This window comes from Bolinopsis microptera, chromosome 13, assembly GCF_026151205.1.
Source record: "Bolinopsis microptera isolate Bmic1 chromosome 13, MBARI_Bmic_1.0, whole genome shotgun sequence".
NCBI classification, from domain to species: domain Eukaryota; kingdom Metazoa; phylum Ctenophora; class Tentaculata; order Lobata; family Bolinopsidae; genus Bolinopsis; species Bolinopsis microptera.
Genome location: NC_087084.1, coordinates 9347297 through 9364558, shown reverse-complemented (window position 1 = coordinate 9364558; position 17262 = coordinate 9347297). Strand labels below are relative to the sequence as shown.

Genomic DNA, 17262 nt, shown 5'->3' with positions numbered 1-17262 from the left:
ACAGGTCACTACATTACGACCACCCAGTATTCTACTTGCAATCATGTTGCGAGATCTGCTTGACAACCTGCTGCCTCAGGATTGTACAGCGCAGTTGTCAGTCGTCTAATTTTGGCCAGTAACTGTTGTTCATGCATCCACATTTAACACGATGTACAGAGCACATGTTACAACTTATATTGTGTTTTTAGTTCAGTTTTGAAATATATTGCGGCTGGATTTGACTACGACACAGTTGGCAAAGATCCAAGCCCTCTGTTAATTGTAACTTTGTAATATGTAATACCTCTAACCTGTTATTCTGGACCTGAGTGGCTTCCAAATTTGGAGTTTTTAGAGTAATTCTATTGTAATTTCGAGCAGCTTTAAATCCTTTAATACATAATAAGCCGCTATTTCACAGCGGCTAAGCGGCTAGCAGGTTTTTGTTAGCTTTCTGTGGCCGTGCTGTTTGTTCCCGCTACTTTTCTACACGTTTTATACCTCTATCGTAAACGCGAAAGGGGTTGCAGCGCGTTTCAACCGCTACTCTTGATGTGTGTTCTGATCTTCAGGTCGTACGTCTTTTTCATATCCCCGATGCGTATTAAATCTGATGATTATCAATGTAGCTGTTGTTTTACTTTTAGGTTTTTGATATTGTCAACTATAAGTCGTATCAGTATATATTGAGATTTGAGGGGATGTATACAATATGGTCTATTGTGAAATTTTCCTATTTAATTTATTGCTTTCCAAAATTCGTGTTCTTCTATGTTGTTCAGTAAAACCCCAAGTTAACAAATTATTGGGATAAAAACTGAAAATTATGACTGGGTCGGGCTTCTTGGATACTGTCGGAGATCGAGGGATCGTTAAAAATCGGTCGAATGATCATTTTGGATATTGGACGCCCAAAATCCAACATTTAAATGCATCGATATAAACTGGCCATAGGCCTAACGAGATTCTTTTTTCTGTGTAAGTTATTCCTGAAATTTTTAAAATTAATTTATAATCTATGATTATGGATTGTCATCGTGATATTATTTAATGGTTGATAAATAAAAAATGATAAGATCCGAATTGAACGACCAATATCGGGCTTTACTTTCACCACATCTGAAAGTGAACTGTTATGTTGAATATTTCCAACCTTTGGCTCTCAATCTCTGGTATCACATACATAAGATTAAATCTAAATCGTATATAATTATAAGGGCGTCGCTGGTGCGACCAGCTTGTCGTGTGTCAGTTATCTCTCCGAGAAGAACAGTTCTTAATTTTTCAGCATAACTACACACTCCACTTGGCAGAGAGCAGAGTTGAACTTGTGTTCAATAAAAATGCTATTCTAAACCTGATCAAGAGAAGGTAAAAATAGAAATAGGACTTGTTGGAATGGAGCTCTACTGGTCAGGCAACCTGAAAGTTTAACTTAAACTTTTAACCCTCTATTCAGTTTACAGTTTACCTCAGTTTGTATTCTACTGGACCCTCGGGGTTCGGCAATCGACGGTCTTCCTTTGTGATAGAGCGTGTGTGTCGGTCATGACTCACGTCACATAACATGATTAACAATGTGATATTCTGATTCTTAGGTTGCAATCTAATAAACACGCTCCATTAGTCGCCCAGCCATTTTTGTAGAATATATATTGAAAAGCTGTTGTAGTATTTTTATTATTTTCATAGTTAGAATTATATATATTATACTGATAGTGATACATATTTATACTATATTAGTATTGCTTTTAGTGTTAGAAAAAATGTCAATTCTTTCATGTTCCAGCTGGGTTGTAGTCCTTCGTGACACACTGCATGTCACGTGATATCGTACCACATCACATGATATTGTGCCACATCACATGATATCGTGCCACATCACGTGATATCGTGCCAAATCACGTGATATCGTGCCACATCACGTGATATTGTGCCACATCACATGATATCGTGCCACATCACATGATATCGTGCCACATCACATGATATCGTGCCACATCACATGATATCGTGCTACATCACATGATATCGTGCCACATCACATGATATCGTGCCACATCACATGATATCGTGCCACATCACATGATATCGTGCTACATCACGTGATATCGTGCCACATCACGTGATATCGTGCCACATCACGTGGTATCGTGTCACATCACATGATATCGTGCCACATCACATGATATCGTGCCACATCACATGATATCGTGCCACATCACATGATATCGTGCCACATCACATGATATCGTGCCACATCACGTGGTATCGTGCCACATCACATGATATCGTGACACATCACATGATATCGTGCCACATCACGTGATATCGTGCCACATCACGTAATATCGTGCCACATCACGTAATATCGTGTCATGTCACGTGTGCTGTCTCTGCAAAGCTAACCTACTTATAGTTTCCGGCACATTCTCAACATGTTGGCAGGAACGCAGAACCTGTCACGCCAGGTAGAGTGTCAAACTCAATGTGTTCTACAGGACCACGTGATAGAATTGTGGTAGAGTATGCTGTAGTGCTGTTGTATACACGATGTCAAAGTGTTGAAAGAGTTTACTGTACTAAGTGCTATTTCGTGTGCATTTTCCTGTGAATTGAGCACCAGCCCTATATTTGAAAAGTGTCAAAGTTTGTCTCCGCATTTGCCCTTAAGGTTAACCTGTTTGCTTGTATTTTACCAGTTTCTTTTGCTGAAGATAAGTTCAGTATTAAAGGATAAAGATAACCCCGGGAAAGTTCTAGAATAAGCCCGGGAAAGTTTCTTATATATACATTGTTAGTCAGCCACAACTGTCAGTAAAACAAGGCTTTGACTGTCTCCGCATTTGCCCTTAAGGTTAACCTGTTTGCTTGTATTTTACCAGTTTCTTTGGAGGGAGGGAGGGAGGGAGGGAGGGAGGGAGGGAGGGAGGGAGGGAGGGAGGGAGGGAGGGAGGGAGGGAGGGAGGGAGGGAGGGAGGGAGGGAGGGAGGGAGGGAGGGAGGGATCGGGAGGGAGGGAGGGAGGGCGGTTGGTCCGGGACCCCCTCAAGAGTTCGATTACCGGTCCTGGTTCGATCACCGATCCTATCTCAAAATCAAGTTTCACAAAAAATACCCATCGCCCACTCCCCCCCCCCCCCCCCCCCCCCCCCCCCCTAAGACAACAAAGGATGTACGAGGTTAATTTCTTACACTGATTTTCCTGACAATTCCAGATCTGTAGTTCTAGATTTACACACATGGGATTTCTTATAATGTAGATTGGGAGAGTCTGCAAATCACATACTATAGTATCTAATCGTGACTAAAGTGACTCAATTCAAATCTGTTGAGTGATCGCGATCAAACTTTAGGAGTAATTCAGTTGCCACATTTATTACATTATGTTATAAATTTTTCTATTTTACGTGTTTTGCTAAACGAAACTAGTCTAAAGCTAAGGTTGTCACGGCACACGGAATCGTTTCATTATTATAATAAGTTGTGGAATGTGGACATATTCCGGCTCTTATATTCCATATTCCGGTTTCTTAAATTTCGAACCTTAGGGTCTGCCCACACTACGCCTCTATTCCCCGAAGGTTTGCCCACACTACGCCATGTGGTGACGGGCCACATGGCGTGGGTCAAAAAACAGGATTCACACAACGAGGCGCGTAGTGTGAGCAGACCTTCGGGGAACAGAGGCGTAGTGTGGGCAAACCCTTAAATCGTTCAGACCTTTTAAATTCCGGTAATTTTTACGGTTTTAATAAAATTAAATTGATCCGGCAATAAGTTTCAAAACTTGATTTCTTTTGGAGCCTCATTTAATCAGTCGGTCTTATTAAAGACTAGGAAGCCCGTGGTAACAGGGATGAATCTAGTAGTTTTCTATTTCTTTGGCAGTCAGTTTTTATCGCGTCAAAAAATATCCGTCACAACCAAAGATACAGCCGAGTTAAATGTTGCTTGTACTAAACACAGCGTAATACCAACAAAACCGATCAAAATGACGTTAAAACAATCATTGCACGTGCACGTGCGTGTAACAATCCTCGTTACCATGGTCACTATGCAACTTCCTATTTCTCGTCTGATTTGCACGTGGGCGGTCGTACAACATAAATAATTCTTTGAATTATAGTAGAGATTCTCTCACCCTCAAAGAAATCTCCGTTTGGAGATTTATCGATTTAACATTTATGCTATCATTTTTCCTTGTGTTTAAACTATAAATCGAAACTTATTAAAATTCGTAAGCTGTGAAACTGAATGAATGGGAAAAGCGAGCGACCGATTTTATTCTCGGTATCATTTTGCATTTGCGGACGGTTATTCAAATTAATATCATTTCCTTTTGTGTGGGAAAGAGAGACACTGGCAGCGGTCCACTTTACCCATGATTATGGGTTTTGGTCAAATTAATCATCGATAATAATGTAATAAATGTAATAAATGTTAAAATTTCTTTATTTATTTACAATCTGATAAGTACCTTGTCTGCATATAGCGGTGTGGACGGTAGCACTCGCTGTAACATTCACCAGCAATGACTACCACTTCAGAAGATTCTGGCGACCTAAAAACTGTAAGATATTCATTCTACGTCTTTAACCGTAAAGAACCCTGGCTGAAGTAGTAGTAATAATAATTTTATTTACAGCTACGATGATATTGATATACTATTACTATTAGTATTACTATCGTTGATTTCGAAAAACTTGAATTCGCTCAAATGTTAAATATCGATGTCTTGATAGTATAAAGGTATAACGATTCACAAATTGCTGATAAATAAAATGTAAAATTCAGGGTTACGAGCCGGTTGGAGACAATATAGAATTGGAAAGCGCAGGCGGTGATGATGACGATATTACAGCCGTCAGAAGACAGGTTTGTGAAGTCACCCACACGCAAATTTGTAACATAGTTGTCTGATAGTGATATTCTGAAGTATGGCAAAATGTTTGGAAAATGCAGACCTTCAGAGTCATTCTTCATTCTTACTGGGCGGCGCTCAGTCTATCATTCCGCCGAATCTCATCGACGTCTCGACTCTCGTACAGTCACTCAATCTATTTCTGTTGATTTCATGCGTGGGGTCCTCCATAAATCTTGATAAGTATTCATCTACTAAGAAAATACTTGTTGGAGTTACGTTTTAAATTTCTTCATTTTACTGTTTACACGCTATAACAACGGTATAAATTGTAAATTGGAAATATTGAAAATATGGCAAATAAGAAAATATTTGACACACGCTGTATACTTTATTCGGGTATTCTATATCATCGGGGAAGAGATATGCAAGCGGCCACGTTACATATTATGGTTTCGGGAAATAATCATAATAAAATATGTCAAAATTGCTTCAAATCCCACTAACTCCAATCTTGAGTACCCAGTCGCTGACATTTACCGTGATCCACCTTCAATTTGGGACTAGATCAAAAATTTTTTCTGACTAACTTTACCGTAAATATAGAGATATAGAAGTTAAATTTTCGATGCTAAAATTGATGATACAATCGAATTATCATAATATGTTGAATTCGAAAAAGATCATCATTAATATCGTGGTTATTAAAAAGGATAACGATTCAAAATTCTTAAATTAAAGGTAAAATCAGGATCGACTGTTACATAAATGGAAAGCCAGGGTATGATGCTGTTTACAGTCTTCATAAGTTTAACATGTTCGTAATCTCATCTGATCATTTTAACATAGTTTCAATATATATTCGAGTATGTCTTTAATTAAACTGTTACTTACTTCAAGTCCATTTCATTATGGCGGTAGTCTATACCTCGAATTTAAAATTCGGCTATTTGAATCCAATTTGAATTAGGAATATATACAAGCATTCAGCCTCTGATCTTTTTGCAATTTACTGAAGTCAAAACCTACAACAAGTGGCCCTAGTCTATTTCAGTGAATATAAGAAAATTTTAATATGTACCATAATCCCATTACGCTTGGACTCCCTATAAGTATAGTTTGTAAGAATGAAAATTGGCAAAATATGGCGAAATTACTAAAACATTTATCACCGCTGTAATCCGTACTTTTTCGTGCTCGAGGTATACAGCGTGTAGCATGAAGGAAATATGCCAAAGCCCGGCCCTCCCCGGTTCAATTATAAAAAATATAAAGCTTCATTTATTTATGATCATATTCTGGCTATCACTTTTGTGATAACATCAGGCTCGCAAAAATTGTATAACTTCAAAACTCCATCGATAAATCCAAGAAACCCTCCTCAGATGAGGTACCCGATCCTCAAGGACCCGAACTGGGTACTATCCTTCTTACTAGGATTACAACAGTACCTAGTGATGTGGGGTTCAACGTTTGGGATTTCTGTGGTGCTGGCTCCCAGCCTTTGTATTGACAGTGAGTTTTAACTTTTATATAAGTTATATTATAAATATAAATAGATAAATAGTTTTACAAAGGTTACATAAAGTTTTATGTAACCTTTCTTTCTTTGAGTTCTTGCATATTAACTTAGATGAATGTATGTTCAATGTTAGGCTGATTTATCTTTAGGATTTGATAGAATATGTGGATCATTTCGGTAGAATAAGATTCAGTTATGATTTGATAATAAAGTGTGTTCAAATGTAAAATGACGGAATAAAACAACGATTCACTTTACCCTATATTCAGGTAACTTAGCAGCAAAGGGGCAGCTTCTGAACACTATGTTTACTATGTGTGGCCTCACTACAATGATACAGGTAATCATTTGTTGTTTCAGTGTTATAATTGCTTAAAAATGTATTTCTGTTAACTTGTTCGTCAAGTCTTATCTATTATTTAAACAAAAAAAAAAATAAAAAAAAAGAAAGAAAAAAGTCTTATCTATTATTGTGAGCAGTAATATTAATAAATGATGTAAAATAACTTCGCTCAATGTAAGTTCAGCCTCCTGTACATTTCTTATCTTCAAATCCTCGCCAATATACCATCTTGTTTCAGGTATTCTTCGGAACTCGGTTACCCATCATTCAAAGTGGATCGTGGATATTCTTCCCGGTAGCTGCTGGCATCCTCTCCAAGAGTCCTTGTCAGGAAGTTTACCACGTGACTGACGAAAATGGAAGTAAGTAAAATTGATCCTGGATTCGTTCTGAATGCTAATAAGTCATTTTGTTCGCTTATGTACAAATGATTAAATACATATCCCCAAAACAAAACTTATATGTTCCTTCTAAAAACCTGATTTTTATAACCATGGTATAAATTAAGATTTAAGGACTGAGGGATAAAAAGTTCCAGAATAGGGTTCCACTGTACCACCAGCTAACGATCTTATATCCATCATTCCAACAAGGATAATCCTTGGGTTGAACACTTTTTACTTAAATTTACACATATTAATAATATTATATTATTATAATCAATTATTTCAGATAACACGACCCAGACGTGGGATCCGAACTGGCACACAAGGATGGCTGAGCTCCAGGGTAACCTGATGGTAGCCAGTTTGGCACAGGTAAAGTGCTGTTAGTAAATTTAAACTTGTATTTATTCCCTGGAGAAAAGTCTTGTGAAATTGGAAATTACTGAGAAAAGAGCTTTCGGTTTGCTGTTACGTACGGTATTCTACTTTCTTAAAATGATATTTAATCTGTAACTGTACACTTACAGAGTGTTTATGAATATTGGTTTGATTACAAACTATTCTATATACTGGGTTAACATGTAAACTTGTTTTCAGATGATAATTGGAGGGTTTGGACTTGTAGGCCTGCTCCTAAAGTTTGTTGGACCAGTTACCATCTCCGTGATGATCGCACTAATTGGTCTTAATTTGGCTGTAGTCGCGGAGTTTCAGACTAGTCAAAATTGGGGGATTTCCCTGTTGTAAGTTTTTAAAACCGGTCTTTTTCCGAAAATAAACATTCTCGATACTAATACTATATTCAACATTGTGAGTTGTAATCGCACAAACTCAATAAAGAGACATTTTTCCGGTCCTTGGTTCGGGGAAATAATTTCAAACGACATGTGTTAAGCTTGATTTGACGAGTTTATTCAGGATGGTAGTGTTGGTGACGCTGTTTTCAGAGTATCTCAAGAATGTTCCAATGCCTTTACCTTATGTCTCGTATTCTCGAGAGGAAGTGAGTGGACCTGCTCTTTATTATCCGAGCTTATTTTGACACGTGACAGTGATTATCCAATCAGCTTTCAGTATAAACTTGAATTACCTTTCTTCTTTTAAAGTACATATAATCTACGTCTCTTAGTCCTTGTTACTACTAAAAGTAGTTGGTAAGACAGGATATTTGCACAAATTTGTTACGTTAAATTTAGTCTTAGTATTAATAAACATTATGGGTTGTACCTGCAGCTATGATTAAGGCATAGCAGTGGTTAAAAGTTGTGACATTTTCAGGGATTAAATTATGGAGTGACCTGGCTAAAGCTGTTCTCAACTTTGTCGGTAATACAATAAACTGATTAAATTAATAATCAACTAATTAATTTTTGTCTATCTTGGTCAACTTCTTGATATCAATAGAACTGTTTTAAATTTGAACACATCATTGAAGATTTAGTATGAAATTCATCACATTTAGGTTTATTCTAAATCAAAGTACTCCTCTCGTATTTGCCTGACTGACTGCTAAGATCAAATGCATAACACTTCCAAAATGCATCTACAATTATCCAAGTAGAATTCTAGAAACATTCGATATGAGTTATGCTTACAACATGCTCATACTGTAACTGGAACGCAATGTTGAACAAACGTTTTAAATTTCAGGTAATAATATCTCTAACAATAGTGTGGGTCTTGTGTGGAATCCTCACCGCTACCGGTACTTTTCAAGAAGGCAACAAGGCTAGGATCGGAGACGTGTCTAGTAATCTCAATGATGCAACTTGGTTCTATTTCCCCTATCCAGGTTAGATTAAGAATACTTATATTCACTATAATGTAATTTATCATACCTCTATGATAGATATGAAGCTCAATATGATCACTTAGATCTTCACCATCGCACCATCGAGTTTGGTTACTTTCTGAGCTTAATGAACAGTTCTGTCAACTTTACAACAGTTCTGTCAACTTTACAACAGTTCTGTTAACTTTAAACAGTTCTGTCAACCTTTCAAATTCAACAGTTCTACCAACTTTTCAGGACAGTTTGGAACTCCGATAGTTAACGTGGGAGGGTTTGTGGGATTTCTGGCGGCAATCTTAGCGGGTGCTATTGAGAGTATCGGGGATTATTTCGCCTGCGCTAAATTGGCTGGTGCCCCTCCCCCGCCCAAGTAGGTTCATCTCTAAGGGATCTCTAAGTCTAAGAGTATAAAGGGATCTCTAAGTGGATTTTTTATTCTCTAAGCACTAAGGGTTTCTCTAAGTCTACTGCTACAGAGTACAAATAAAAAATCCAGACCTCAAAATTTAGAAGTTAATGTAATGCTCATGAACGGTTGAAAAAACTAAATTGTGTCTTTTAAAAGAGCGATTTCTGCGTTTAACGCCCTCACCAGTACCGATTCCTTCCCAGGTACGCTCTAAACAGAGGAATATTATTAGAAGGTGTCGGATGTTTCCTAGCAGGGCTCTGTGGTCCTGGGCTGGGTGTTACAAGTTACAGTGAGAATATAGGTGCTATCGGCCTTACTAAGGTGATTACTTTTAAGGGGATTGATAGGAAATTTCGCTGAGTTTTTTAAAATTCTAAGCACCTAGCCCACAAGATTGTATGCACTTTATATTGAAATAACAAACTCTTCAGTCTTCATTTTCCTAGAACGACTTTATCTTGACTATCTCAGCTTGTAACTGTAAGACTGACAACTAAGTGTTACACATACCCTGACCCAATTTCCACCAGACCATCAATCTTTCTTATTCAGTGCAATATAATTACATTTCATAACAATCATAATATCACTACATTTCCCACCAGGTTGGGAGTAGACGGGTGATTATCTGCAGTGCAATCCTCATGCTAGCCATGGGAACTGTAGGAAAGATCGGAGTGCTGTTAGCCTCCATACCCTCACCCATAATAGGTGGCATGTACATGGTGATGTTCGGAATTGTTACTGCTGTGGGCATTTCTAATCTTAGGGTAAAACTTTGTTTCATTTGCAATATTAGTGTAGGAATAGGATCAGTGGATAGGTTTTGATAACCACATTTTGGTTTGCTGTGAATTTTAAAATTAACATTTTAAAAATTAACATTTTAAAATTTCAACGAAATCTACCGCCCAGTTTGTTGACTTGACATCATCACGAAATGTTTTCATTATCGGAGTGTCAATCTATTTCGGGGTAGTTGTACCAATGTGGACCAGCAAAATAGTGAATGATCCTGAAGCAGCAGTAAGTCCAACAAATACTCCTGGTTTGATTATACAATTTTACTTATCGGTAGTACATGAACTCAATTATTGGACTGTCCGTCAGAATAAAATGTGAACCTTATAAGTCCAGATATCAGATAAGATTTGTTTACAGTTTATTCCCGCAGAAAGCAATCCAAACGGGTAACGATGAGTTTGACCAACTAGTCCGGGTGATATGCGCCTCTGGCATGATAGTAGGGGCTGCAATCGCCTGTTTCCTTGATAACACTATACCCGGAACTAAGAAAGAACGAGGTTACTAAGTTACTGATTTAGTAACTAGGATCGCCTTGAATAAAAGCGGCCACATCCAGTAAAATCCACTGTAGATTATTAATCAAGTTTCCACAAGTCTCTTCCAAATCTAACTTTAAACCACAGGACTAACCAGCTACGAGTTCTGTGCGAGTTCAGAAACTGACAAGGGCCTGGTGAACAAGATATACCGTGAACCGGTCATGGAGTACCTTGCTGGAAAACTACCAATTCTGAGGAAGCTTCCTTTTGTTCCAAACTAAGCAAGTTTCGTTCAAGACTCAGAATTGAAAAAAGCTTAACAAATTGAAATTTTATTAGGGTTTAGGACGATTGTATTTGTATGTTGTGTGACTCGCGACAATTAGTGTTAAAAAATAAACAGTTGTGGTTCACCAACAGGATCAATACCTATGAATGTGTCTTCTTTTAAATTATTATACGGTAAATTGAAATCTTTATCAATGTTTGTGTTTCTTGAAGTTGGGTGGACCAAGTGCATAATATGTCAATATCTTTCATAATTGATAATATGTAATCTGTATCCCACGTACCCTCCAGAATATAATGATTCATTTGATTAGGTAACGTTCACATTCTATTTTATATCCGTGAGCCATTTTATGCATTTTATGTATTATATATATAGCGTACATTATGCATATATATAGCGTACATTATGCATATTGTGTTCATTTCGACATTTCACGTTAGCGTAAGCAAGCTTCCACTTTTCAAACTTCTTCCCCCTGTAATATGCAAAGAACTACTTATGACTATGCTATGAGCAATTGACACCTACTACACTCGCTGATTACATTGTAGATAACCTTTCGTTTAATTTATAAAAAAAACTTTCAATGTTTTTGGGTATAACTAGGTTTTATTTATTCCATGACACAATTTTTCCTTCTATTCAACAAAATGTGATATTAACATAATTTAACATCCAAGGATTAGGAATCCCAAGAACAAATAAAATTAACAGTTTACCATTGCTTCCTTTTTATCGAAAATCAACATGCGTACAAAAGCCAAAACTATGTAATCTGATGACAACAAGTAAATCTGATTAAATATAATAATGAATAAACATTTAATTTTATAAATTAAATTACACTATACTAGTATTATAGGTATTTCAATGTATCCTTCAGCTTGAAAGACAAACAAAAAACCCGTAAATTAACAATTCATAAATTAATAATTCGTAATTTAAAAAGTTTATATTCACTTTTTATTACATCTTTTCCCGCCACAAGAAAAACCTTAACCCCATCACTGAACAGAACAAGTTTTGCTCTGACTCGAAGCCTTCTTCCCCGTCTTCATCGGCCCCGTCACCCTAACCTCCCTCCCCTCCGCGTCATCGTCCTCCAAATATTTGTGTTTGTTCGAGGATATGTCAGCGAGGCTTTCCCTGTAGCCCCCTACAGGGAACACGATGGGTTCATCGTCACTGTTCGTACTGTTCTTGTCTGTTCCAGCGTTGGAGAGTTCTCTTCTGAGCTCCTCCTCGGCTATCTGGAGGCGTGAGGCGTGATTGGTTAATTACTGATCAATTACTGAACAATTATTGAACCATTACTGATCAATTACTCATCAATTAATGATGAATTACTGATGAATTATTGATCAATTACTGATCAATTACTGATCACTTAGTATAGTACTATGTCCATAGTGACACTATATTATACTAGTGATATCTTTTATGTTAATAAGTTAATAGTGGTGCTGTTAAACTTCAATTTTGTATTATTACGATTTTTGGTGTGATCGTTGATAACACGAAAAGTAGGCTGCTAAAAATTAAGTTTATACGAAGAATTAAACAATAATGGTGAGGGAAAACAAACGGAAATAAACTTTGATTTTATGTCTCTGATATTTAGGAACTCACCTCGTCTTTGTGCATATGAACTTGAGATAAGAACTTCCTCATGTTTGTCAAATGTGGTGTCCAGAAATCTGCTTCTACGTGAATTCCCCTCACTTTCTGCAAGATAAGAAACATTCATACATCATAGAGAATTCAAATTGAAAATGTCCCATTTTCTCCCTGATTCAAAGGTGTCCCCTGCACTCTGCAGTGTTCTAATCAACATCAATCAAATAATTTCAACATGGAAAATAACTAATTAATCAAAGTTTAATCTCTAACCAGCTCTGACTCAATATCGTTAAGTTTGTTCTTGTAGTACTTATCCATCTCCTCAACACTCTTCTCCCTCCTCCTGTCATCCTCCAAATCAATTGATTTCAGTTTCTTCTTCAACTCTTGGTACAGATGTTTCTGTTCGTCTAATAGACTCGTCGTATTGAACAGCTGAGGTTTGAAGCTGCATGTAATAAGTGATGTAATGGCCTGTTTGCCTGCCAAATTTCGACTGTAGATTCACGATTTTCAGCTCAACCCTTCTACTGCCCGACTCTTTCGAACATTATAATTTTCAAATTACACAATTAAACTTAAATGTCGTACTAGCAAATAATTGTTTGCTTGAAATTTTGACTAAATCGTTATTCTAGCTGTTAGAACCCAAGGACTGACCTTGGTGGTATAGTCCTCAACTTCATCTTGGAGAATAGAGTTCTGGTCACTTGCCGACCTAAGTAGATCCAGCAGATGTGGCACTGTCGCTATTGCAGGGTCAATATCTGGATATCATTAGTTTAGTCAAGAGTACGGTTATGGGATGTTTAGAATCAGCAGTAGACAAAATTGTTACGTCCGGCATTAAGAATACATCGAACAGCATGAGTTATAAATTAAAGTGCGAAAAATCTCTTTTTCATCTAAGACTATAACGTAAAGACGTAAGCTGTATATAACGATTGTTACAGAATGCTACAATAAGTCGGAGAATTCCGTAAAAATATTCACTACCTAAACCGTTGCACCTCATAACCACATCATTAGAATCTGGTCGAATTTTCTCCAACTCTGTTCTGTAACTCTCCACCTCAACCTAAAATACTAGAAATTGGGGTTTAAATAAAAAATTTAGGTGTGAACTTTAGACAAATCGTTTAATATCGTTTTAGTTTTAAGAATCTTTTATCTTATGTAGGATCTTGGGATTTGGATAACTGAAGAAATATGATACCGCGGGAAGCTCGGCTCTATTATGTCCCCTGACAAAGTGTATCCAAATATGCATAGGCATTTGGACCGGGAATTTCGGAAAATGCCGAGAGATTTGGTCAGGATAATCACAAAATCTGGTCAGGAAGCCAACAATTTAAAAACTATGAACAAAATATAGAAAGGACAAACCTTTAAATTTTCTATGGTGGCTTCCATTTTACTCATTTTCTTATGTATTGTCATAGCAGGAGTCAAATCCTCTAATGTACGATTTTTGTCAGAAGATTTGGTATTTGGTGTTGACTCTTTGGATGTTTTCCTGTCTTCGGCCAGCATATGTTGTCCTAAAAAATTAGATTGCACATGATGTCAAAAATTTAAACTTAAGTTTTTCATATTTTGTATCTACCAGACCGTTTAAAAAATATTATGAGACATTATTGAGTATCATTAAAAAACCGTGAACTCAGTCAAATGATTTAAATTTAATGATAAAGTAGTTACCCATGCCCTGTACGGCTGTAAAGTCGGTCTCAATTTCGTGTTCAGAGTTGAATTTTTCCTCCAATTTCTTAAAATTTGAGTCGAGAGTTTGGTCAACATCGTGTTCCAGTCCGTCAGACATTGAGTCTATCAAACTGAAATGGAAGTTAATGAAACTGATTAGAATTGGAATTAAATTGCATTTGAACGACGTGGAAATATATTTACTTTTAGTGGCTGATCATATTTATATTTTAGAAATGGACAGAGGATACTTTGGTTTCTGCGAAATTGTTGTTCATTCAACAAATTGTTCTTTTGAGTGATATGTCATAAACTGAGATGAAATCTAGTGAAATGTCATCAGGTACCATCACAATAATCATAAGTAATCAAGAAAATACGCCCACGCCATGTATTATGGACATAACCCATCAATTAAACGTCAATTTGCCTCAACAAACGTTCTATAGTGGAATCAGATAATATCCAGAAAACGATTTCAAATACCTAACAGAAGTTCGAAGATCGTGTTTCGATAAGTCCAGAGACTTTACAGATTCGCGGCCGTGGATAGACGGCTGCTTTTCCTGACTATTTTCTGCTTTCAGTATAGTTTCTGATTTCATTATAGTTTCTGATGATTTTAGGCACAAGTGACTTAGACTAGAGCTATTCGAGTAGAGCTCTTTTGTCGACATTATCTTTGATGTTGATTCCTCCTGTATCTTGTTTTTCTCCTCAATTTTCTCGTCTATAATTTTGTTGTCCTCTTCCGGATCAGGATTTTTTTCCTCTGCTACTTCATTTAGCGCCTTCTCCCCCTGAAATCGTACAACTTGTATCTTGTTTTTATCCTCCTTAATTTTCTCGTTAATAATTTTGTTGTCCTCTTCCTGATCCGGATTTTTTTCCTCGGCTACTTCATTCAGCGCCTTCTCCCCCTGAAATTCTTCAACTGATATTGAGTTTTCAGGTAGCTCCCCCTGAATTTCTTTAACTAACACTGAATTGTCAGGTAGTTGTGGTGAAGACTCCAGATCCAAATCAGTTTCGGGTACTGGTTCGGCTTTGTTGTCATGTTCATCAACAAGATCAGGAGCACCCGAATCATTGTCATCACCATTTGTTTCATTTTCTTTAGAGTAACACTCGTTTATTTGATCTAAGTTCATTTTTGAAGGGGTATCGATCATTTGTTCAGATTCTTCGTTTTCAATTCTTTCCTTAATTGATTGAACTAGAATAAGTCGCGATGGACTGTCTACAAGACATTGAGAATTTGCCCTGACATTTTCGTTGTTTATATGAACCCCACTCATTACTTTCACAAGAGTGTCTTTTACTATTTCTGCTGAGACATCTTCCAGAGACTTTTCCATAAGCGAGTAACTCTGGTAACCTCCTACGGAGGGCAGAGAATCTACTTGTTGGGCCTGTTGATATGTTTGTTGTGATTGTGCGAATGTATTCAACTTAGGACGGGTAATATAATACTTGTAGTAATATCCATGCACGCATTATTATTCAGAGGTAATGCCATAATGGATAGTAATTAGTATCCGTGGGGATGCCCGAGAGTCAAGGGTCCTGACTCTGATTAAAAGTAAACGGTACTTTACTTGACATTAAAATTTTAAGACTGTCAAAATTCGCACTGCCAAACTAATGTACGGATAGAATTATGTACGCTAACTGTCGAAAATACTTTGACCAAGTTTGGCTGATGTTAACTGTGGCCGAAGTTGGCTACAAGTCAGTGACAGTAAGATCGTTTCGGGTAAGTTTTAAAGCATTTAGCATAACTGTCTATACTGCAAGTTACAACCGATAAAGCAACTTAAAATACTGCTCTTACCTCGATCAAAGAAGTTGCAGAAGATATAGACATCCTGCCCTACAAATATTAAAATTAAATTAGGTCTAATGAACTGTGAATTGTTACTCGCAACAATCCATACCGTCTCCTCGCAATTAGGGATCTCAATCATCCATCGCGCGGCGTATCATTATGTCACAGACGATATTTTAGAAGTACTTTGAACTATTAAGTTTGTTTAGCGCGTTCCATCTGCGTTAGTTTAAATTGTTACAAATTGTAAGGCAGAAAACCAAGCATTTTCAGCTATTAAACAGAATAATTTTATCCAGATCATACTATATGATTTTCTACAAACTTTTCTGATAAGAATAAGACTTGCAAGCTTGAACGAATTTCTATGTACACAATACACGTCATGTACACTGTACAAAGCATTATAGATGTTGAGATAGCTTATCCCTAATAAGGATCTGCTATGTATACTGTGATGACAAATTCTGATTGTTATTGAAAATATATATATATCAGTTCAACCTACATCTACCTAGCCATACGAGATTAAATGCGAGCTAACAATTGCAGCAACAATTTATGTAATGTTTGCAGGAAGTGAGAGAGGAAGAGCTGGTCTAATGATCGAGGGAAACAATGAAAGAGCAAGCTTCCCTGCACTGGGTAGGTGTTCTGACGGGAGCCCTTGTTCGAGGCTCAGGGGACTATTATATTACAGCTCGGGGTCTGGAAACCTTTTGAGTGTTTAGTTTCTATGGTTTTGTAACCGAAGGAAACGGTCGCAGTGGCGTAACGATTAACGAAGGGCGCCAACAGGCAACGTCACGCCACTGAACGGTCGTATGTTTAAAACCCTACCCACAACTCTAACCCTACCCACAACTCTAACCCTACCCACAACTCTAACCCTACCCACAACTCTAACCCTAACTGTAAACACTCGAATTCGTGTCAGTTAAGTTGTCACGTGACAAAACAGTTTTTGCCTCTAACTCCTCAGGGAAGTGATTTAACGCTTTGTTATGGGTGTGACTCGGAATTAGCGTCCAAAATTATGCTACTTTCATTGTTCATACCTCCAAAGCACTTGTAACATTCTTGCTGAGTTATTTAGTGGAAATGACTTAGATCGCTTCGTTCCATAAATATGTTCAAAATGTGTCCCCGCCACCTCTCAGAAACTCAAAAACTTCCTACACTCATCAGTCAAATCATACTATTACAGGTTACTAGATTAGTGTACAAACAAC

General features: G+C 37.2%; 2 protein-coding genes across 2 annotated transcripts in view; one reads left to right on the top strand and one right to left on the bottom strand.

Moving 5' to 3' along the window:
* The window catches only part of LOC134824986 (solute carrier family 23 member 1-like), a 56006-nt gene extending 44503 nt beyond the window's left edge, over positions 1-11503 (top strand). The window contains exons 2-17 of the mRNA XM_063837027.1: positions 4477-4554; positions 4779-4859; positions 6231-6360; positions 6637-6707; positions 6949-7072; positions 7383-7468; positions 7694-7839; positions 8015-8099; positions 8375-8422; positions 8747-8888; positions 9126-9258; positions 9501-9621; positions 9906-10070; positions 10216-10326; positions 10475-10604; positions 10731-11503. Of these exons, the coding sequence (XP_063693097.1) occupies positions 4516-4554; positions 4779-4859; positions 6231-6360; positions 6637-6707; positions 6949-7072; positions 7383-7468; positions 7694-7839; positions 8015-8099; positions 8375-8422; positions 8747-8888; positions 9126-9258; positions 9501-9621; positions 9906-10070; positions 10216-10326; positions 10475-10604; positions 10731-10867 (1749 nt within the window). The 5' untranslated portion in view covers positions 4477-4515 and the 3' untranslated portion in view covers positions 10868-11503. The remainder of the gene's footprint in view (positions 1-4476; positions 4555-4778; positions 4860-6230; positions 6361-6636; positions 6708-6948; positions 7073-7382; positions 7469-7693; positions 7840-8014; positions 8100-8374; positions 8423-8746; positions 8889-9125; positions 9259-9500; positions 9622-9905; positions 10071-10215; positions 10327-10474; positions 10605-10730) is intronic.
* An 89-nt stretch (positions 11504-11592) lies between these two features.
* LOC134824983 (enolase-phosphatase E1-like) overlaps positions 11593-17262 on the bottom strand; it is a 55160-nt gene continuing 49490 nt past the window's right edge. Inside the window, exons 2-10 of the mRNA XM_063837023.1 lie at positions 16037-16077; positions 14689-15614; positions 14200-14333; positions 13885-14039; positions 13495-13576; positions 13159-13265; positions 12769-12933; positions 12508-12603; positions 11593-12128 (exon numbers count right to left, since the gene is read on the bottom strand). Of these exons, the coding sequence (XP_063693093.1) occupies positions 11883-12128; positions 12508-12603; positions 12769-12933; positions 13159-13265; positions 13495-13576; positions 13885-14039; positions 14200-14333; positions 14689-15614; positions 16037-16069 (1944 nt within the window). The 5' untranslated portion in view covers positions 16070-16077 and the 3' untranslated portion in view covers positions 11593-11882. The remainder of the gene's footprint in view (positions 12129-12507; positions 12604-12768; positions 12934-13158; positions 13266-13494; positions 13577-13884; positions 14040-14199; positions 14334-14688; positions 15615-16036; positions 16078-17262) is intronic.